Source organism: Zea mays, chromosome 4 (assembly GCF_902167145.1).
Source record: "Zea mays cultivar B73 chromosome 4, Zm-B73-REFERENCE-NAM-5.0, whole genome shotgun sequence".
Lineage (NCBI taxonomy): Eukaryota > Viridiplantae > Streptophyta > Magnoliopsida > Poales > Poaceae > Zea > Zea mays.
The window spans coordinates 97,833,219-97,856,940 of NC_050099.1; the positions used below are offsets into that span (position 1 = coordinate 97,833,219).

A 23,722-nucleotide genomic window follows, 5' to 3' on the forward strand; every position below is an offset into this window, starting at 1 on the left:
AGTCGCGGGGTCTACCCGGACCGCTGGGAGGCGACTTGCTTGGTGCGCTGCCCGGAGAACAGTCTCCAGGGTGCAGAGGCCTGTTCAGAGCACTATTCTATCTCTGAACGGGACTCAGCTGAGGCAGCCATGCAAGATGCTGCACGGCGTGCGCTTTCGCACTACTGCTCGGTTTTCGGTGGGGCAGCTGATGGTCTTGACCTGAAGTATTACCCCCGCCGTTCATCTGGCAGCACAGGAGGTGTGATTGTCTCACCTGTCGGTGAGGGCAATCCTAGGTTGAGCAGCACAGTCAACCTAGCCGCCGTGCTAAACACGGAGCTGGACCATGCATTAGACGAGCTGAGTAGGGCTCGTGCTGAGATCGCCCTGCTGCGGGCTGAGCACGCGGAACGTCGTTATTTGGATGGTGGTTCCCCCGCTCCCGTTGGGACTCAACACCTGTACCGCTCACCTCAGCGTGGACACCAGTCTTATGGCAATCCCGCCTGCAAGACCAAGATAAATCTAGAACCATAGATCGCTAGAGTTGGATCTTGTAATTAATACGAAATATATATACATAGAAGCTTCAGTCTTAGTGTTAGTCTCGCTCTTAGTTAGTCTTAGTTAGACAGGGTAGTTTGCTATATCCTGTGCATTTATGTTTGTCATGATGAGCTATGTTTGGTTTGGATCTTTGTAATGATTGTCACCAGAGTGTGGGTATCCCCTGCATTTTGGTTTATCTATTATGGTAATAAAGTTAGTTATATAGTTGGGAAACCTTTTATTCCACTTTCCTCTTTATCTGAGAAGCTGTGTGGTCTGTGTTGGAGATCAGTGAAGATGCTCACCTGCTCAGTGCTGTTGAAGAATTCTCTTCTCTTCTCTTATGCTGCAAGATTTGCCAGATCAGTTCTGATGTGTGGTTGCATTCTGCAGATGTCAGAGAACAGGCGCAGAGGAGGAAGGCGTGCTCAGCAGGAGCGAGCCGCTCCGCAGGATGAGGTGCCCCAGCAGCAGCACCTGCCGCCCCCGCCCCCGATGTCGATCGAGCAGATGTTTCTGATGCAGACTCAGGCAGTTCAAGCCATCGGTCAGACTCTGGCCGCCATTCAGCAGCAGCAGCAGCAACAGCAGCAAGCACCACCCCAGCCTCAGATGCCTCAGATGCCCAGAGACAAGCGTGCTGAATTCATGAGAGGCCATCCCCCAACGTTCGCTCACTCTTCTGACCCCATGGATGCTGAAGATTGGCTGCGCACTGTGGAGCGGGAGTTGCATACCGCTCAGTGCGATGACCGGGAGAAAGTTCTGTATGGTCCCCGTCTGTTGAGAGGAGCAGCCCAGTCATGGTGGGAGTCTTACCTCGCCACCCATGCCAACCCCGACGCCATCACTTGGGAAGAGTTCAGAGGTAGCTTTCGTCAGTACCATGTCCCTGCAGGTCTGATGACAGTGAAGAAGGAGGAGTTCCTGGCCCTCAAGCAAGGGCCATTGTCTGTCAGTGAGTACCGGGACAGGTTTCTGCAATTGTCTCGCTATGCTCCTGAAGATGTCAACACTGACGCCAAGCGACAGTATCGTTTTCTGAGAGGCTTGGTCGACCCTCTTCAGTATCAGCTGATGAATCACACCTTCCCGACATTCCAGCACCTGATTGACAGAGCAATCATGACAGAGAGAAAGTGTAAGGAGATGGAGGATCGTAAGCGCAAGATCAGTGGACCCCAGCCTAGAAGCAGCAGCCGTCCTCGTTTCTCAGGCAATCAACCTCAGCAGTTCAGGAAGAACCAGCATCCACCTCAGTAGTTTCAAAGGCAGTATCCTCAGCATCAGTACCAGAACCGTCAGAGCAATCAGTCAGGAGGTCAGTTTCAAAGGCAGAATCAGCAAGCACCCCGTCTTCCTGCCCCAGCAAACCAGCAGAACAGTCAGGCAGCACCAGCTCAGGTTGGAAACAGGGCGTGTTTCCACTGTGGAGAGCAAGGCCACTGGGTGATGCAATGTCCGAAGAAGGCAGCCCAGCAGCAGTCAGGCCCCAATGCCCCAGCGAAGCAGAATGTGCCTCAGCCTGGATCAGGCAATCGCTCTCAGCCGCGCTATAATCATGGAAGGCTGAACCATTTGGAAGCTGAAGCAGTTCAGGAGACCCCCGGCATGATAGTAGGTATGTTCCCAGTCGACTCCCATATTGCAGAAGTGTTATTTGATACTGGAGCAACACATTCTTTCATTACTGCATCATGGGTAGAAGCACATAATCTTCCAACTACTACCATGTCAACCCCCATTCAAATTGACTCAGCTGGTGGTAGAATTCGAGCTGATAGCATTTGTTTAAATATAAGCGTGAAAATAAGGGGGATAGCGTTTCCCGCCAACCTTATAGTAATGGGTACTCAGGGAATAGATGTCATCCTAGGGATGAATTGGCTAGATAAGTATCAGGCAGTTATCAGTTGTGATAAAAGGACAATCAAGTTGGTGTCTCCACTAGGAGAGGAAGTGGTGACCGAGTTAGTCCCGCCTGAGCCAAAGAAAGGAAGTTGTTATCAGATAGCTGTTGATAGCAGTAAAGCAGACCCGATCGAGAGGATCAAGGTTGTGTCCGAGTTCCCAGATGTGTTTCCAAAGGACTTACCGGGTATGCCACCAGAGCGGAAAGTTGAGTTTGCCATAGAGCTTCTTCCTGGAACCGCCCCTATCTTTAAGAGAGCTTACAGAATATCTGGACCAGAGTTGGATGAACTTAAGAAGCAAATTGATGAGCTGTCAGAGAAAGGTTACATTCGGCCAAGCACCTCGCCTTGGGCCGCCCCTGTCCTATTTGTGGAGAAGAAAGATGGCACCAAGAGGATGTGCATCGATTATCGAGCTTTGAATGAGGTCACGATCAAGAACAAGTATCCCTTGCCCAGAATAGAAGATCTGTTCGACCAGTTGAGAGGAGCCAGTGTGTTCTCCAAGATTGATCTGAGGTCAGGTTATCATCAGCTCAGGATCCGACCTTCGGACATTCCGAAGACGGCATTCATTTCCAAGTATGGGTTGTACGAGTTCATAGTGATGTCTTTTGGTTTGACCAATGCGCCAGCATTCTTTATGAACTTGATGAACAGTGTATTCATGGATTACCTTGATAAGTTTGTGGTGGTATTCATTGATGATATTCTGGTTTATTCTCAAAGCGAAGAAGAGCATGCAGATCATTTGAGGATGGTGTTGCAGAGATTGCGAGAGCACCAGTTGTATGCAAAGTTGAGTAAATGTGAGTTCTGGATCAGTGAAGTCCTGTTCTTGGGTCATATAATCAACAAAGAAGGATTGGCTGTGGATCCGAAGAAAGTGGCAGACATTTTGAACTGGAAAGCGCCAACAGATGCTAGAGGAATCAAGAGTTTTATTGGAATGGCCGGATATTATCGGCGATTCATTGAAGGGTTTTCAAAGATTGCGAAACCAATGACAGCGTTGCTAGGCAACAAAGTTGAGTTCAAGTGGACCCAGAAATGTCAAGAGGCCTTTGAAGCGCTGAAAGAGAAGTTGACTACAGCGCCTGTCCTAGTCTTGCCTGATGTGCACAAGCCCTTCTCGGTGTATTGCGATGCTTGCTACACAGGTTTGGGATGTGTGTTGATGCAAGAGGGAAGAGTTGTGGCTTACTCGTCCCGACAGCTGAAGGTTCATGAGAAGAACTACCCAATCCATGATCTAGAGTTGGCAGCAGTGGTTCACGCACTGAAGACATGGAGGCACTATCTGTATGGACAGAAATGTGATGTTTACACAGATCACAAGAGTCTGAAGTACATATTCACTCAGTCAGAGTTGAACATGAGGCAACGAAGATGGTTAGAGCTGATCAAAGACTATGAGTTGGAGATTCATTACCATCCAGGCAAAGCAAACGTAGTGGCAGATGCTTTGAGCAGAAAGAGTCAAGTCAATCTGATGGTCGCTCGTCCGATGCCTTATGAGTTGGCCAAAGAGTTCGACAGGTTGAGTCTCGGATTTCTGAACAATTCGCGAGGAGAAGTGGCCTATCAGCTCAGTTTGCCCGAGAATTTGTCTACTGTGCATAATGTCTTTCATGTGTCTCAGTTGAAGAAGTGCTTGCGTGTGCCAGAAGAGCAGTTGCCAGTGGAAGGTCTGGAAGTCCAGGAGGACTTGACCTACGTTGAGAAGCCAGCTCAGATCCTTGAGATTGCAGATAGAGTCACCCGGAGGAAGACCATCAGAATGTGCAAGGTCAGATGGAATCACCACTCTGAGGAAGAAGCAACCTGGGAGCGTGAAGATGGTCTGATGGCCAAGTACCCAGAGCTCTTTGCTAGCCAGCCCTGAATCTCGAGGGCGAGATTCTTTTAAGGGGGATAGGTTTGTAACGCCCCGAATTTTTGTAGTTGAATTTTTTCTTTTCTTTACTCGCCAAATTCGGGCGTTACCTTTTCTTTTTTCTTTTTCCCTTCGCTAAACCTTGACCTTTTCCAAAGTTCTAGCGGGATTCGGTTTGGAATTCCCGTGTAAGAAAAACCCTAAATACTTTATGTTGTTTGATGCACCATGCCGAACCTTGCATTTCTTTTGATTGCTTTGAAAGCGCAAATGCATTCATGTAGAAAGATCGGATTTCGAAAATGAGGAGAAGATCTTTTCTTTCTTTTTTCTCTCTCTCTTTCTCTCTCCTCTTTCTTTTTTTTCTCTCTCTCTCCCGCGCCGTGGGCCGACCCCGGCCGGCCCAGCCGCCCCTGGCGCCCCCTCTTGGGCCCAAAAAGGCCCAACCGCCCCCCCCCCCCCACCTCCCCTTTTTCCCCAATTCTCTCTCCCTCCCTCTCATTTTCTCTCATTTTCTCTCCCCCACCCTAAGCCGCCGCCGCCCCTACCCCTGCCCTAAGCCGCCGCCGCCCCCTGCCGGCCGCCCCTCGCCGTCGCTCCCCAACGCCGGTGAGCCCCCCCTCCTCCCTCTCTCCCTCCTCCCTCCCTCTCCCCTCTCCCCTCCTCTCTCCTCGGCCACCGCCCCAGCCGCGCCCCCTGGCCGCGCGCCGCCCGGCCGCCTGGCTCGGCCGCCCGCTTGGCCGCCTGGCCGCGTGCCCGCCTGGCCCCTGGCCGCGCCCTGGCCTTTGGCCGCGCGCACCCTGGCCGCTCGGCCGGCTCAGCCGCCCCGGCTCGGCCGCCCCTGCGCGCCCTGCCCCCGGCCGGTTCAACCGCCCCTAGGGCCGGTTCAACCGCCCCCCCCCCCTCTGTTTTTTTTATTTTATTATTTTATTTTATTTACTTTCTGTGCTCATAGCTATTTTATTTTAGGTAGGCTAATCATTGTTCATGCCATTGAAATAGGAAGTTTAATTTAAAATTCCGTTATGCTAGTGGATTCATGTAGTTAATTGTTTACCTCGTGCAATGTTGATCAACTTAAAATGATTAGGTTTCCATTAGTGTATATGTAACAGAATTCTTTTGTTAAGAACCAATTGTAATTGATCGTTAGTGCATAAGATTTAACCCCCTGCGAGACCCTTTCCCGTTTCTTTCTAACCATAACAAATGCGATATCGAATGTCATACTTGATGCATACTCACTTTATTTGTTCCCTTGTATGGTGTACTGTTCTTTTGTATTAAATGTGGATGGATGTATGTATGTTTGCGCTCGCATAGAGAACGATCCGGTCGAAGAGCCCGAGGAATTCGCAGGAGAAGCCCCTGAGCAGCAGTCGGTTGGTGGAGGCAAGTGTCCTTTGACCTATCTCTGTCCTATTCATTATTTAATTCACCTCCCGCTTACACATTTATGCCTAAGGATTGACTAGCTTTTGTTATCCATGTCCTTGTTTACCTATCTGGGTTGGATTATTACTGTTTAGCTTTATGCTATTGCTCAAACTCTAATCAATGAACATGATGTGGTTATCTATGATACGCTGTTTTCCCGTTCTTATTTATGATTATACTTGTGGCATTTAAGGGGACTCGAGCGGTTTCTCGAGTGCCTCTCCGTAAGGACCTGTTCAATGGATGACCGCCCAGGAAAACAGTGCAACCATGAGGGTGGAATGGGGTGCCCTTAGCTGAATAATTAGAGGATCCGGGATGTAGTTCACTTAGCCGTCGTGCCGTCAATGGGGCTCGGTGTATGCGGCTCGCTCCGCCAAGTTTGGGTTCGCCCCTTGGGGAGGAGTGCGGTGCATTTAGGAAACCTAACGGGTGGCTACAGCCCCGGGGAATCTTTGTAAAGGCTACGTAGTGAAACCCTGCCTATTCACCTTGGTAGTGTTTAAGGGTTTGATCGGCCCGAGGCAAGAGGGAATCACGGCTTGTGGGTAAAGTGCACAACCTCTGCAGAGTGTTATGAAACTGATATATCAGCCGTGCTCGTGGTTATGAGCGGCCAAGGGAGCTCCAGAGATTAGTGATACTTGATCAGAGATACTTTGGTACAGGTGACAATGAGATTGATGGTTCTGATTACGATTATGGTATTGGTAAGTGGTATTCTTTCCGTTTGGAAAGGATACATTGGGCTAATAACTTGGGTTAATGTTAAAACCTGGCTTTCTACTAGTAAGTAATAACCTGACCAACTAAAAGCAACTGCTTGACTTATCCCCACATAAAGCTAGTCCACTACAGCCAAACAGGATACTTGCTGAGTATGTTGATGTGTACTCACCCTTGCTCTACACACCAAACCCCCCCCCCCAGGTTGTCAGCATTGCAACCACTGCTCAGGCGAAGATGAAGCTGTGGAAGGAGACTTCCAGGAGTTCCAAGACTACGACGAGTTCTAGGTGTGGGTTAGCGGCAACCCCCCAGTCGGCTGCCTGTGAAGGCCGCGTTATCTACGTTTCTTTTCCGCACTTTGATTTATTGTAAGAACTATATGGACGTCTCAGACGTATGGTGTAATCGACTATTTCCCTTATTAATACTATTTTGAGCACTGTGTGATGATGTCCATATTATGTAACTGCTGTGTACGTGAATAACTGATCCTGGCACGTACATGGTTCGCATTCGGTTTGCCTTCTAAAACCGGGTGTGACAGATCGGCTTTTCCGACTTTGAAGCCATTAGTGATAAGAAAATCTCTTAGGCATTCATACCATGCTCTTGGGGCTTGCTTGAGCCCATAAAGCGCCTTAGAGAGTTTATATACATGGTTAGGATACTCACTATCTTCAAAGCCGGGAGGTTGCTCAACATAGACCTCCTCCTTGATTGGTCCATTAAGGAAGGCACTTTTCATGTCCATTTGGTAAAGCTTGAAGCCATGGTAAGTAGCATATGCAAGTAATATACGAATTGACTCAAGCCTAGCTACGAGTGCATAGGTTTCACCGAAATCCAAACCTTCAACTTGTGAATATCCCTTGGCCACAAGTCGGGCTTTGTTCCTTGTCACCACACCATGCTCATCTTGCTTGTTGCAAAAGACCCACTTGGTTCCTACAACATTTTGATTAGGACGTGGAACAAGATGCCATACCTCATTCCTCGTGAAGTTGTTTAGCTCCTCTTGCATTGCCAACACCCAGTCCGAATCCCTTAATGCGTCTTCCACCCTATATGGCTCAATAGAAGACACAAAGGAGTAATGTTCACAAAAATGAGCAACACGAGATCGAGTGGTTAACCCCTTATGAATATCGCTGAGGATGGAGTTCACGGGGTGATCTCGTTGTATTGCTTGGTGGACTCTTGGGTGAGGCGGTCTTGGACCCTCATCATCTTCCTTGGCTTGATCATTAGCATCTCCCCCTTGATCATTGTCCTCTTCTTGAGGTGGCTCCTCTTGATCTTCATTTTCATCATCTTGAGCTTGATCCTCATCTTGAGTTGGTGGAGATGCTTGCATTGAGGAAGATGGTTGATCTTGTGCATGTGGAGTCTCTTCCGATTCCTTAGGACACACATCCCTAATGGACATGTTCCTTAGCGCGACGCACGGAGCCTCTTCATCATCTAGCTCATTAAGATCAACTTGCTCTACTTGAGAGCCGTTAGTCTCATCAAACACAATGTCACAAGAAATTTCAACTAGTCCAGTGGACTTGTTAAAGACTCTATATGCCCTTGTGTTTGAATCATAACCAAGTAAAAATCCTTCTACATCCTTAGGTGCAAATTTGGATTTTCTACCTCTTTTAATAAGAATAAAGCATTTGCTACCAAAAACTCTAAAATATGAAACATTGGGCTTTTTACCAGTGAGGAGTTCATACGATGTCTTCTTGAGGATTCGGTGAAGGTAGAGACGGTTGATGGCGTAGCAAGCGGTGTTGATTGCTTCCGCCCAAAACCGGTCCGAAGTCGTGTATTCATCAAGCATGGTCCTCGCCATGTCAAGTAGAGTTCTATTCTTCCTCTCCATTACACCATTTTGTTGTGGAGTGTAGGGAGAAGAGAACTCATGCTTGATGCCCTCCTCCTCAAGAAAGCCTTCTATTTGTGAGTTCTTGAACTCCGTCCCATTGTCGCTACTAATCTTTTTGATCCTTAAGCCGAACTCATTTTGAGCCTGTCTCAAGAATCCCTTTAAGGTCTCTTGGGTTTGAGATTTTTCCTGCAAAAAGAACACCCAAGTGAAGCGAGAATAATCATCCACAATAACTAGACAGTACTTACTCCCGCCGATGCTTATGTAAGCTATCGGGCCGAATAGATCCAAGTGGAGTAGCTCAAGCGGCCTGTCAGTCGTCATGATGTTCTTGTGTGGATGATGAACACCAACTTGCTTCCCTTCTTGACATGCGCTACAAATCATGTCTTTCTCAAAATGAACATTTGTTAGTCCCAAAATGTGCTCTCCCTTTAGAAGCTTATGAAGATTCTTCATCCCTACGTGGGCTAGTCGGCGGTGCCAGAGCCAACCCATGTTAGTCTTAGCAATTAAGCAAGTGTCGAGTTTAGCTCTATTAAAATCAAGTAACTATAGCTGACCCTCTAACACTCCCTTAAATGCTACTGAATCATCACTTCTTCTAAAAACAGTAACACTTATATCCGTAAAAAGACAATTGTAGCCCATTTTACATAATTGAGAAATTGAAAGCAAGTTATAATCTAAAGAATCTACAAGAAAAACATTGGAAATAGAGTGGTCAGGAGATATAGCAATTTTACCAAGTCCTTTGACCAAACCTTGATTTCCATCCCCGAATGTGATAGCTCGTTGGGGATCATGGTTTTCTCATAGGAGAAGAACATCCTTTTCTCCCCAGTCATGTGGTTTGTGCACCCGCTATCAGTTATCCAACTTGAGCCCCCGGATGCATAAACCTACAAAACAAATTTAGGCCTTGTTCTTAGGTATCCAAACGGTCTTGGGTCCTTTGACATTAGAAACAAGCACCTTGGGTACCCAAACACAAGTCTTTGAGCCCTTGTGTTTGGCCCCAACATATTTGGCAACTACTTTGCCTGATTTGTTAGTTAAGACATATGAAGCATCAAAAGTCTTAAATGAAATGTTATGATCGTTTGATGCAGTAGGAGATTTCTTTTTAGGCAATTTAATATGAGTGGATTGCCTAGAACTAGATGCCTCACTCTTATACATAAAAGCATGATGAGAGTCAGAGTGAGACTTCCTAGAATGAATTCTCCTAATTTTGTGTTCGGGATAACCGGCAGGGTATAAAATGTAACCCTCGTTATCCTGAACCATGGGAGCTTTGCCCTTAACAAAGTTGGACAATTTCTTGGGGGCATTAAGCTTGACATTGTCTCCCTTTTGGAATCCAATGCCATCCTTAATGCCAGGGCGTCTCCCAGTATAGAGCATGTTTCTAGCAAATTTAAAATTTTCATTTTCTAAGTCATGTTCATTAATTTTAGCACTAAGTTGAGCTATGTGATCATTTTGTTGTTTAATTAAGGCAAGGTGATCATGAATAGCATCAACATTAATATCTCTACATCTAGTGCAAATAGTAACATGCTCAACAGTAGATGTAGAGGGTTTGCAAACATTTAATTCATCAATCTTAGCATGTAAAATGGCATTCTCATTCTTAAGATTGGAAATAGAAATATTGCAAACATTTAAATCTTTAGCCTTAGCAATTAATTTTTCATTCTCATTTTTAAGGCTAGAGAGAGATGCATTCAACTTGTCAATCTTAGCAATTAAACTAGCATTATCATTTCTAAGATTAACAATTGAATCATCACAAACATCTAACTTCTCAACCTTAGCAATTAATTTGGAATTTTCATTTCTAAGGCTAGAAATAGTATCATGGCAAGTGCTTAGCTCACTAGTTAATTTTTCACATTTTCTACTTCCTGAGCATAAGCATTTTTAACCTTAACATGCTTTTTGTTTTCCTTAATAAGAAAGTCCTCTTGGCTATCCAAGAGTTCATCCTTCTAATGAATAGCACCTATCAATTCATTTAATTTTTCCTTTTGTTGCATGTTTAGGTTGGCAAAATAGGCAAGCAAATTGTCCTCATCATCACTAGAGTTTTCCTCATCACTAGATGTTGCATATTTAGTGAAGGCTCTAGATTTTACCTTCTTTTTGCCGTCCTTTGCCATGAGGCACTTGTGGCCGACGTTTGGGAAGAGGAGACCCTTGTTGACGGCGATGTTTGCGGTGTCCTCGTCGGAGGAGGAGTCGGTGGAGCTCTCATCGGAGTCCCACTCCCGGCAAACATAGGCATTGCCGCCCTTCTTCTTGTAATACTTCTTCTTCCCTTCTTGTCGTCGCCCCTGTCACTATCACTTGATAATGGACATTTAGCAATGAAATGACCGGGCTTACCACACTTTGTAGCAAACTTTCTTGGGGCTTGTAGTCCTTCCCCCTCCTTTGCTTGAGGATTTGGCGAAAGCTTTTGATGATTAAAGTCATTTCCTTATTGTCGAGCTTGGAGGCGTCGATGGGGAGCCTACTTGACGTAGACTCTTCTTTCTTCTCCTCCGTCGCTTTGAATGCGACGGGTTGCACCTCAGGTGTGGAGGTAGTGCCTCGCTTGATGATTTGTTTGGAGCCTTTGATCATCAATTCAAAGCTCACAAATTTTCCTATAACCTCCTCGGGAGACATTAGCTTGTATCTAGGATCACCACGAATTAATTGAACTTGTGTAGGATTAAGAAATACAAGTGATTTTAGAATAACCTTGACCATTTCATGGTCATCCCATTTGGTGCTCCCGAGGTTGCGCACTTGGTTCACCAAGGTCTTGAGCCGGTTGTACATCGCTTGTGGCTCCTCCCCTTGATGAAGCATGAAGCGACTGAGCTCCCCCTCGATCGTTTCCCGCTTGGTGATCTTGGTCACCTCATCTCCTTCGTGCGCAGTCTTGAGTACGTCCCAAATCTCTTTGGCACTCTTCAACCCTTGCACCTTATTATACTCCTCTCGACTTAGAGAGGCGAGGAGTATAGTAGTGGCTTGGGAGTTGAAGTGCCGGATTTGGGCTACCTCGTCCGAGTCATAGCCTTTATCCCCCACGGATGGTTCCTGCGCACCAAACTCAACAATGTCTCATATGCTAGCATGGAGTGAGGTTAGAAGATGCCTCATTTTATCACTCCACATACAATAATCTTAACCGTAAAAAATCGGTGGTTTGCCTAGTGGGACGGAAAGTAAAGGAGTGCGTTTGGAAATGTGAGGATAGCGTAAGGGGATCTTACTAAACTTCTTGCGCTCATGGCGCTTAGAAGTGACGGACGGCGTGTCGGAGCCGGAGGTGGAAGGCGACGAAGAATCGGTCTCGTAGTAGACCACTTTCTTCATTTTCTTCTTCTTGTCGCCACTCCGGTGCGACTTGACGCGGGGAGGTGATTCCTCCCTCTTCTCGTTGCCGGACTCTCCCGGTGGAGCCTTCCCGTGGCTTGTAGCGGGCTTGTCGCCAGTCACCATCTCCTTCTTGGCGTGAGCTCCCGACATATCTTCGAGCGGTTAGGCTCTAATGAAGTACCGAGCTCTGATACTAATTGAAAGTCACCTAGAGGGGGGTGAATAGGCAAATCTAAAATTTATAAAGTTTAAGCACAACTACAAGCCGGGGTTAGCGTTTAGAAATATAATCGAGTCCGAAAGAGAGGGCGAAAACAAATCACAAGCAAATAAGAGCGGATGACACGGTGATTTGTTTTACCGAGGTTCGGTTCTTGCAAACCTACTCCCCGTTGAGGTGGTCACAAAGACCGGGTCTCTTTCAACCATTTCCCTCTCTCAAACGGTCACCTAAACCGAGTGAGCTTTTCTCTTCAATCAAACGGGACACTAAGTCCACTGCAAGGACCACCACAACTTGGTGTCTCTTGCTTTAATTACAATTGAGTTGAGAACAAGAAAGGAGGAAGAAGAAAAGCGATCCAAGCGCAAGAGCTCAAAAGAACACAACAAAATTCTCTCTTCCAGTCACTAATTGCTTTGAGTGGAATTGGGACTTGGAGAGATTTTAATTCACTCTATTTGTGTCTTGTATTGAATGCACTAGCTCTTGTATTGAATGTGTTGGCTGAAAACTTGGATGCCTTGAAGTGTTGGTGGTTGGAGGAAGAAGAAAAGTGATCCAAGCGCAAGCGCAAGGTGGTTGGATGCCTTCAACTAAACACTGTCCGGTGCGCCAGTCACGTCACCGAACCGTTAGGGTTCGACCATTGGAGCTCTGACATGTGGGGCCACCGGACAGTCCGATGGTGCACCGGACAGTCACTATTCACTGTCCGGTGCGCCATCTGCGCCTGCTCTGACTTCAGCAGCGCGCTGTCCACGCACTGTTCACGCACTGTACACTTTTGCAGACGACCGTTGGCGCTGTAGCCGTTACTCCGCTTGGCACACCGGACCGTCCGGTGCTACACCGGACAGTCCGGTGAATTATAGCGCCATTTTCAGAAACCCGAAGCTGAGCAGTTCGAGTGGATTCACCCTGGTGCACCGGACAGTCCGGTGCGGCAGACCAGGGCTGTCTTCGGTTTTATTTGCTCCTTTTTATTTGAACCTTTTCTTGGACTTTTTATTGATTTGTGTTGAACCTTTGGCACCTGTAGAACTTATAATCTAGAGCAAACTAGTTAGTTCAATTATTTATGTTGGACAATTTAACCACCAAAATCAATTAGGAAAAAGTTTGAGCTTATTTCTCTTTCGAAGAGCTAGTTTTGGAACACCGTTTCCTCAATAAATTTCAATTTTCGTAAGAAAAAATAAAATAATTTTTCTTAGGAAAATAAAAATCTCTCGAAAAAATTGTGTTACCAAACTAGCCCAAAGAATGACAAATTTTGCGGAGGGGGAAATTGCCAATTTTCTCGTTTCATTCCTCCTCGGGTGGCCCGTCATCGCGTTCACCCTAGTTCTTTCTTTCCTGGCAGCGACAACTGCGCAGCGGCGCCGCCACCGGACGTCAGATCTCCGTTGGGTGTTTGATGGCGATGAGCACCTGTCAGGTGCGTCCATCTCTTCCCCTCCCTTTTGTGGTGTTTTCTGAATGCCCAAACCCTAATGTAAGCTTTCCGTATTCGGAGGGCTCGTTGGTTTTGCTCTCAATCCAATCCACGTGGTTGGGTGGGATTGAGTGGAAAATACCAAAAAGTTAAAATCTTTCATAATTTTTTTAATCCCATCCAATCTACATGTAATAGGAATAACCGAACATGGCCTAGGATTATGCCTACTAACTTCGATTTTGTTGCAAAAATTAACTGGTGCACTGCTCTCTTTTAGTCATCTTTTACGAGTCACCTGCCCAAATTTTCTCCCAATTCAGTTTGTTTTGATCCACTGTCCAATGAGTCTTGTTTTAGTCATGTTCTGATTAGATCCTAATCCTTGGCCATTTTTTTTAGAATCTCATGGTATGCTTTTAATGCAAAACGGCTGTGCATTTAGGCCAACTATTAGCATGTATGTCTTCCTTTTATGGAATTTATTGTATTTTATTTCCTCAGGTGCTGTGGTTCAGATCTTATGCATATCACTTTTGAAGAAAAAAATAGAAATGCTAAATGCCTTATTCACAGCGGTGGGAATTTGGAAAGTGTATTTGTGCTGCTTCACTGCACTTGATTTGGCCAAGAAACAAATTTCCTGGATTCAATGAAATTCATTAACCACTTTGATTGGCAGTATTCTTTGGTTCTAATATTATGCTAACTCCATGGCTCAGTTAAGGTTCCAACTAAACTAGCACAAACGCTTTAAGAATTTTTGGTTTACTATATTTTTTGTTAGTACTGAAGCTGTACTTAGGAGATGGTATATCATGTTCAACCAATTCCAAGCATGAATGAGTATTAATATACTGTGGTATCAAGAAACCACAGTTTTTTTTTTTGAGAACGCGCAGGAGAACTGCGTATCTTATATATTAAAGAGGAAAGGAAACATTACAAAAGAGGAGATGTTGCAGAGCAAATCTCCCAAAGACCATAAAGTTTTAGAACCCATAAATGTGCAAAGTCATGGTTTAGTAAAAAGAGGTCTAGGGTTTTAAAAACTTTAAATGACTACAGTTTTAGCAGTACTATGGTTTTTTAAAACCATAAAGTTTGTTGCATCCAAACAATTCATGGTCCTCCAAAACACCAATATATTTCACAAAACCATGGTGTTTCTCTAAAACTTTAAAAATACTTCACATCCAAACAGGGTCTTAGCTTTTGGAATCCAAGTGAGGGTCATTACTTGAAGAGTTTCCAGCACCGATGAAATGTTCCATGGCTGAATTATGTATTAAAAATATCTCACTAGCTGTTCCTATTGATTTATGTAATTATGTTATTTGTTGGGATTAATTGACAGAACTCACTGGAACATCTCTAACTTAGTTCTTGGTAATTTTAGTGGAATTCTTAGTATTAAAGGAATTTTAGTTTACATCAGGAATCAGCACGTAAGAAATTATTTTCATGTCTATGGTTACCTCTGGTAAAGAAATACTGAGTTGACAGTAAGACCGTGCCATTTTGATGATTGGTAGTTAAAGATGAAATATAGGTCCTCAAACATCTTACTCTAAAATATCTAGGGAAACAGTGATTACTGTTCACTTTGCTTTTGTAACTGTTGACATGAGCTGCGACCCTATTGCTTCTTTTTCTGTATTTTCATGCATTGCTGTTCAGATGCCAAATGAAAGCGAGAAGTTCTCCACCACAGTTCTTTCAACAAAACTTTTGCTAACAGGTATACATTTTTTAGTGAACATGCGTGATAGCAAGTTAAATTATGAAAATGCAAAACAGAAATCACCAGCAACAGCATAGTAGCAGTATGCAACTATGAATTATGAAAATGCAAAACAGAAATCACCAGCAACAGCAAGTCTATATTATGAACACCAGCAACAACAGATCGGTCAACAGCAGAGAACAGCAGAGAAGAGTGTCCATGCATCTCTTAAGTCTGAGGGAAAGAGAGCAGAGAACAGAGCAGAAAAGAGTGAAGAACAGAGAACAGCAGCACGACGTCCATACCTTCAGAAGAGCTGCTCATCTCCAGAGTGCTGCACTGCGGTCGTTGTTGACAGATAGGCGACGGAGGGGGACAGAGCAGAGAACAGAGAAGAGTGAAGAACAGGAGAAGAGAATGGAAGTAGAAGATATGCTGCTGTTGTTGAGACTAGGTGTCCAATGGTCATGAACACAGAGACTGGGTGTCCTTTGGAGTCCTGGACCGCATTTAAGCCGAAAATGGCTTTTGGACTGCCCAGACTGCATTTGAAGAGACTGGGGTCCTTTGGAGTCCCATACCGCATTTAAGCTTAAAATGGCTTTTGGACTGCCCACAGCGCATTTAAGCTGATCGGCTGATCGCCCAAAAGGTCAATTAGTCGCTATATATCTCAACTAGGCAGACAATAAGGACGATCAGGGTAGCTGATCGAATCGATACCTCTAATCGAGCACAAACAGCCGATCAGACCGACTAATTGCGATTAGTGTAATCACTGGTTCAGCTCGGGGTATTCTACTATGGCCAGTCAGAGTCTGGCCAGATCGCATAGGCTCAGCTTTTCTCTTTCTTAATTGTGGCTGTTTGCTCTTATTTACCTTCTCACACTGGAAGTCTAGGAATGCCTGGTTTTTTGAGCAAGTTTCGCCCACTACGGTTAGTTGTGTCGCGGCATTCAGGAAAGAAATGTCCATGCTCATCCACAGGGCCAAAGAACGTTTTCAGAGTACCATCCAGCTTTGGTTAGATAGCTGGGCATGTGATCTTCCTTTTTCCTAAAGTAGTACTGCTGCTTAGTTCTTAACTAACTTCTTGTCTTTACACTAGGTAGACATGGTAGCATCATCCTTTTATTCTTTCTGATTTTACTCTAATTTTAATTACTCTGTAACCTGGATCCCTGGTGCTCTTATATTTGTATGTGTTACCGTAACTTATGCTTGAAAAACTATATCTTCTCTATCCTTACAGTCTGATTCCGCCCTTCTTTTCTTTTATCATATCTGCAGGTACTCTAAGGCCACTTTCTCTCATTAAGGTAGTACTGAGTTCATTGCATGACTATGACTTCTGAAGATGGAGACATTTTGGCTCTTCTGTCTGAGCCAAGCCTAAAGGAAGAGCAACTTGAGGCTTCTGAATCTGATGCTATGTTTTCTGCAATTATGAAAGCCATTGAATCAAATAAGAATGTAGTTGAAGTTTCACCTGAGGAAGCTGCCTGGGCAGATTCATGCTTCGTGCAGACTTCTGAACTGTCATATGATGACTGGGGAGCGATGAGGAGTATGCTGCTTGATGCCCTCGAAAAGCCAACAGAAAGTCCCAGTGATACTTCAGAAAGTGCACATAATGCAATCTCAGAGGCAAAACCTCACTCCCTTCCTGCTGAAAACATTTCTGAGCATGGCGACATCCACATGGAGCAAATAAACAATACCGATGATGACAAGGATGGTACTGAAGCTTTTGAAATTGCTGATGTAATCAGACGTGTAGACGATAATGGTAAGCAAATTGATAGTTATGTAGCAGACGCTGGTGATGAGTTGGTCCTTGAGCAGACCCAGTCAACAGGTTCTATATTTAAGGTTTGGGACCTGGAACTGCCATTTTCTGATGATGATGATGATGGCGAGCTTGAACTCGTCAAGGATCTGAAGAAGCTTCTCAAGGAGAACAGCCTTCCAGAGGATATATATCCAACTCTTCCTCCAGATGATGCAGCCAAACCCTTGAGCCAGATAAGCATCAATGAAATTGTGGCGGGCTTGAGCGATTTATCAATACAGCAAGCCCATGAGTGACTATTATTTCTCAAATAGCTGTGGCACACCTTGGTCGTCCAGGCGATATTTTGTTTTGTGCAAATCACTTGGGTGGTTTAAACAGCAGGTTTAGGCTAACTGTTGTGCTGTCTGTTTTTTCTGTATACTCGCCGTTTTGATTTCTGCTTAACTTGAAATCAGCTAAAAATGAAGATGCTTTGGTAGAATTCGCGTTCTGGTATTTCCCCGTCTATCGTTGTACTCGTGCTTCTGTCTGTCTCATTTTTTCCTTTGCTTTCTTCAGCAATGACAACTTCGTCAGGAAGTTTAGGTTTAGGACCTGTTTGGTTCCTTTAGTACAGGGACTAAAGTTTAGTTAGAAGACTAAAGTTTTGTCACTACCATGTTTGGTTCTAGTGACTAAAAGTATTCAAAATACATTAAATGAATTATAAGATGACTAAAATACCCTTAAAATTCTTCCGCTATTAGCGCAACTGAAACAAAGAAGGGACAAAAAAATGGAATTTATATGGTTTAGTCCCTTTTAGTCATCCCTTGAGGGACTAGAGACAAACAGTTTAGTTCCTGTTTTAGTCCCACTGTTTGGCAATTTAGGGACTAAATAAAACTAAAATAGAGAGACTAATCTTTAGTCCCTGAAATCAACCGGGGCCTTAACCAAGTTACTAGCTTTCATCACGATAAAGTTTCACAGATTTGCTATGTAAGTAGATGTGGGCATATAAGCCAAAACTGAACTAACGAAATCAGATGTTTTGGTCCTGTTATAAGGAACCGAAATTATTAAGGTTGTTTCAGTTCTAGTCCTTGTTAACCAAATTAGCTGATAAAACCAAATTCATCTAAGAAACCCAGCTATGATATGCATTTGAGTACAATACATTTTTGGTACTTAAACTTGCCTCCTTGTCATCGTGTCCCACAAACTTTTAAAGCGTGTCTCTTAAGTCCTTAATTGCTGTTTAGGCCTCACTTAAGGACAAACGGGTCCAAACAAACCGCAACGACCATTTAGGCTTGTGACTCTTCTCTTTCTTTCTCCCCGACGTCTCTTCGACTTCTTCGCTTGACGGTGGCTGGTGCACACGATGACGAGCGGCGGAGGTTCGGCGACAATGACTCGGTAGGCATCATTCAAGGCTTCGTCCACGGTCGAGAGAAGTGAACGACGATGGCGTCGCGATTGCGGCCAAAAGGAGCTTTGACCCCGTTTATGGAAAGGACACTTGAACCCTACACCATAGTGTCGATCAATCTCGAATCTAGATTTTGTGTGGGCTATTCGCTTGGTGTATGAATGGATGATGTCGTTCGGTGTTTAGGATTAGGGTTTGGGCATAAGCGCATCTCCAACAAGGTAACTCAAAATAATGCCTCAAAAATTAAAATACTACATTATTAAAGTGTTTAGGGAACTAAAAATTGTAACACCCCGTCCAATCCTGGGTCGGCGATACTTACTCCTGGCAGCTCTCTAAGATCATATATTGTCCTCACAGACCAACATGAATCTTTTGTGCGCATTTTTTCCTCACTCATGCGCACCCGAGAAAACTTCCCGGTCGATCACCCATCCCAAATTGCTCCGAGCCAAGCACACTTAACTTGGAGGTTCTTTCGAGATAGGCTTCCGAAAAAGATGCACCTTGTTGGTATGGATACTCTATTAATTATATTAAGCATTGGGCCAAGATATTACCATCTCATGGGCTAGGATATCACAATCCACCCCCCTTAGAAGACCGACGTCCACGTCAGTCAACCACAATTCAGGAACCTCCCCTCTTTGCCACGTCTGTGTGTCTAGTGTCGTCATATGCCATGCCATGTTACCACTCCGAGCGCCATGTGCCATATACACGAACCCCTAGCCCACACACGCCCGTGAAACCTCGAGGGTCGGCTTTGATACCACTTGTAACACCCCGTCCACTCCTGGGTCAGTGGTACTTACTCCTAGCAGCTCTCTAGGATCATATATTGTCCCCACAGACTAACATGAGTCTTTTGTGCGCACTTTGTCCTCACTCATGTGCACCCGAGAAAACATCCCGGTCGGTCACCCATCCCAAATTGCTCTGAGCCAAGCACGCTTAACTTAGAGGTTTTTCGAGATAGACTTACGAAAAAGTAGATGCACCTTATTGGTATGGATACTCTATTAATTCTATTAAGCATTGGGCTAGGATATCACCATCACAGGGGTCAGGTAATCACAAAAATAAATTGTGCTCCAACAATTAATCCCTAAATCATGTATTTTAGGAAGTAAATTACATTATTAGGAAATAAAATGATGAGAATGATGTAGAACACTAGTATAGAGCGTTAAAAGTTTGTGAAGATTCTTCATCCCAATATGGGCAAGTCGGTGATGCTAGAGCCAACCCATACTAGTTTTAGAAATCAAGCAAGTGTCTAGTTCAGCTTTATCATCATTGAAATCAACTAAACATAGTTGTCTCTTTAAAACTCCCTAAAAGGCTAATGAATCATCACTTCTTCTAAAAATGGTAACATCAACATCAGTAAATAGATAGTTGTAGTCCATTTTGCATAATTGACATACAGAAAGCAAGTTGTAGCCTAGAGATTTTATAAGAAAAACATTAGAACGGAATGGTCAGGAGATATAGCAATTTTACTCAATCCTTTGACTAAATCTTGATTCCCATCACCGAATGTGATTGCTCTTTAGGGATCTTCATTTTTCTCATATGAGGAGAACATCTTCTTCTCCCCTATCATATGGTTTGTGCACCTACTGTCGATTATCCAACTTGTCCCTCTAGATGCATAAACCTATAACACAGATTTATGCCTTGTCCTTAGGCACCTAAACAGTCTTGGGTCCTCTCACATTAGAAATAAGCACCTTGGGTACCTAGACATAAGTCTTTGGACTCTTGTGCCTGCCCCCAACATATTTGGCAACTATCTTGCCTGATATTTGTTAGTTAGCACAAAAGATGCATCAAAGGTCTTAAAAGATAACTTAGGCTCATGAGATGTATCGACTATCTTTTTCTTAGGCATTTTATCAGTTTTAGCATGACAAATGGAATGCCTAGAGCTAGATGCCTCATTCTTGTAAATATAAGCATGATGTAATGAGATTTCCTAGCATGAATTTTATGAGCAAGATAGTTCTCAGGATATAGAATGTAATCTTCCATATCTTGCACCATAAGAGCCTTGCCCTTCACAAATTATGTAATTTTGTTTCCATGGGCATTAAGTTTGGTATCGTCTTGGCTCACAGGTTGGAAGCCAATATCATCCTTAATGCCAGGGCATGTCCCACTCTACAACATGCTACGAGCAAATTTAAATTTCTCATTTTTAAGTTCATACTAGGGAATTTTAGCATCCAACTTAGCTATATGACCATTTTGTTCTTTAATTAAAGAAAGGTGATCACTAATAGTGTCGAGGACCATAATTAGGGGTACCCCCAAGACTCCTAAACTTGGCTGGTAATCACCATCGGCACGAGCTGTAGAGCCTGATGGGCGCGATTCAGGTCAAGGCTCCGTCCACTCAAGGGACGCGATCTCACCTCGCCTGAGCCCAGCCTCGGGCAGGAACAGTAGACCAGGGAGGATTCACGCCTCGCCCGAGGGCCTCCTCAAGCAACGGGCGCACCCTCGACTCGCCCGAGGCCCAGCTCGGGCAGGCTTCGCAGTGAAGCAACCTTGGCTAGATCGCCTCGCCAACCGACCGTATTGCAGGAGCATTCAATGCAAGGATCGCCTGACACCTTATCCTGACGCGCGTTCCTTAGTCGGCAGGGCCGAAGTGACCGCAGTCACTTCGCCCCTCAACTGACTGACCTGACAGGAAAACAACGCCGCCTGCCCCGCTCCGACTACTGTGCCACCCGCCAGGGTGAGGCTGACAACAGTTAAGTCCCGCCTCAGGCACCACAGGAAGCTCTGCCTCGCCCGACCTTGGGCCTCGGCCTCGGGAGAAGTCTCCGCCTCGCCCGACCCCAGGGCTCGGCCCCCGCCTCGGCCTCGGAAGATGGACTCCGCCTCGCTCGACCCTAGGGCTCGGCCTCGACCTCGGAAGGTGGTCTCCGCATCGCCCGACCCCAGGGCCCGGCCTCAACCTCGACCTCGGGCGGAATCGCGTCCTCGCCCGACCCCGGCCTCGGCCTCAGAAGGAGTCTCCGCCTCGCCCGACCTTGGGCTCGGACCGACCACGCCACAGGGGGGATCATCATTACCCTACCCCTAGCTAGCTCAGGCTACGGGGAACAAGACCGGCGTCCCATCTGGCTCGCCCCAGTAAACAAGTAATGATGGCACCCCGCGTGCGCCCATGACGATGGCGGCTCTCAGCCCCCTACGGAAGCAAGGAGACGTCAGCAAGGTCCCGGCAGCCCTGACAGCTGTGCTTCTACAGGGCTCAAACGCTCCTCCAACGGCCACAACATCGCATGCATAGGGCTCTAGCACTTCTCCGACAGCCACATTGGCATGTACATAGGGCTCTGGCTCCTCTCTGCCGGACACGTTAGCATATCGCTACACCCCCATTGTACACCTGGACCCTCTCCTTACATCTATAAAAGGAAGGTCCAGGGCCCTCGTATGAAAAAAGGTGGCCACGCGGGAGGACGGGCTGACGAACAGGCTCTCTCTCTCTCTCTCTCCCTCGCGAACGCTTGTAACCCCCTACTGCAAGCGCATCCGCCCTGGGCGCAGGATAACACGAGCCGCGGTTCTCTTTTCCCCCCTTGTGTTCCATCTCGCGCCGACCCATCTGGGCTGGGACACACAACGACAATTTACTCGTCGGTCCAGGGACCCCCCGGGGTCGAAACACCGACAGTTGGCGCGCCAGGTAGGGGCCTGCTGCGTGTTGACGAACATCATCCCGTCGAGCTCCAGATGGGTAGTCTCCAGCAACCTCTTCAGCTCGGGACGCTGCTCCATTTCGGGAGTCTCGAGTTCATTTCCCTCGACGGCAGCTACGACATGGTACTCCTTCCTTCGCCGCGCGACAGCGACAATGGCGGTCGTCAGCCCGCCCGGCGGCGGTGGAATCGACGACATCTTCCCCCCGTGGCGGAAGAGCAGCATCCGGGTCTGTCCCGCCACCTTCCTCGTCGCAGGAGGGGGAGGCGGGGCAACCGTGGCCAAGCAGGAGGCGGCACCTCGTTGGCTGTCGAGCGAGTCAATGACGCCGACGCCCCAGCGGGGGACACGTTGGGCGTTGACCTCGTGCCTGAGACAAAGACGAGCGTCGTTTCCCCGCAACACGCCAACCCCAAGCGGACAGATGACGCCAGCACGCTCGCGAAGGACTTGCTAGGCGTTAGCCTCATACCTGAGATAACGGTGCAGTCTGTCCCCGACGCGACTTCGTCACCATCCTTCGATCAAGAGGTACCGTCCGTTTTCCACCCTGTGCCTTTTAGATTCAGCTTCGACCCACCAAGCGACCCCGCTTCGGTGGATGCTGTCATAAAGGCATATCCTAACCTTCCGGGGTACCATATGTGGTCAACCTGGGACCGACTGACGACCGTCTCGACCTACGGGCCCCTGGGTTCCGAGGAAGATGACGAGCCCGACTCTGGTTGGGATTTCTCCGGGCTCGGTAACCCTTGTGCCATGCGAGACTTCATGACTGCATGTGACTACTGCCTCTCCGATTGCTCCGATGATGGCCACAGCCTTGACAACGAGGGTTGTGGCCCAAGTCGCGAATGTTTCCACGTCGATCTAGGGGGTCACGACGAAGGCAACCACCTTGGTATGTCGGAGGACGACGATCCCCCTAGGCCCGCGCCTCGCGTTGACATCCTTCGGGAGCTAGCTGTGGTCCCAGTCCCTGCGGGGGGTCAGGACACACAGCTCGAGAAAATCCGCGAGATGCATGCCAAGCTCGACGAAGAGGCAGGACAACTTGCGCAGCTCTGGCAAAACATCGGGCAGGAGTGGGCAAGCCGAGCACTAGCCGGAGAAGCGCGTCATCAGGCCCAGGACGTCCAGCACCACATCGCAGACGATGCCTGGGCAAGGCTGCCCCCGGTTTCCAGTGGGGTTGGCCAGAACCTGACTGCAGCGGCAATACTACTCCAAGCGATGCTGGAGCCATCCACCACCGAGGAGCGGCGTATCTAGGGAGAACTCAAGAATCTCCTGGAGGATGCCGCGGTCCGACGGGCCGAGAGCTCTGCCTCCCAAAGGCAAGGGTACTCCCCGGAGCATCGCGCCGCGACTTCCCGATTCATGCGGAAAGCCTCTGTCCACACCGGGCGCGCGCGGGACGCAACGCCTGCAGCCCCGGGTCGCCTTGGCAACGAGCACCACCACCACGACCGTCGAGCCCACCTCGACGAGAAGGTGCACCGAGGCTACCACCCCAGGCGTGGGGGACGCTACGATAGCGGGAGGATCGGAGTCCCTCACCCGAACCACCCGGTCCGCTAGCTTTCAGCCGGGCCATACGACGGGCACCGTTCCCGACTCGGTTCCGAGCTCCGACTACCATCACCAAGTACTCGGGGGAA

The 23,722-nt window shown here is 46.8% G+C and overlaps 1 protein-coding gene across 2 annotated transcripts; it reads left to right on the top strand.

Moving 5' to 3' along the window:
* Positions 1 to 13,211: 13,211 nt before the first annotated feature.
* LOC100276204 (uncharacterized) lies at positions 13,212 to 17,413 on the top strand. Of its 2 annotated transcripts, XM_020551421.3 has the most exons (3): positions 13,250 to 13,401; positions 13,903 to 15,139; positions 16,417 to 17,413. In XM_020551421.3, exon 3 carries the CDS (start codon positions 16,465 to 16,467, stop codon positions 17,212 to 17,214), a length of 750 nt encoding a protein of 249 aa, XP_020407010.1. In that variant the 5' UTR covers positions 13,250 to 13,401; positions 13,903 to 15,139; positions 16,417 to 16,464; the 3' UTR covers positions 17,215 to 17,413. The 2 variants fall into 2 exon arrangements, with proteins under 2 accessions (NP_001143521.1, XP_020407010.1); NM_001150049.3 differs by lacking the exon at positions 13,903 to 15,139 and having other exon boundaries at positions 13,212 to 13,401; positions 16,417 to 17,399.
* Positions 17,414 to 23,722: the final 6,309 nt, after the last annotated feature.

What these genes read in the sequence shown, in the direction of transcription:
- LOC100276204 (NM_001150049.3), top strand. Translation starts at nt 16,465, where the DNA reads ATGACTATGACTTCTGAAGATGGAGACATTTTGGCTCTTCTGTCTGAG.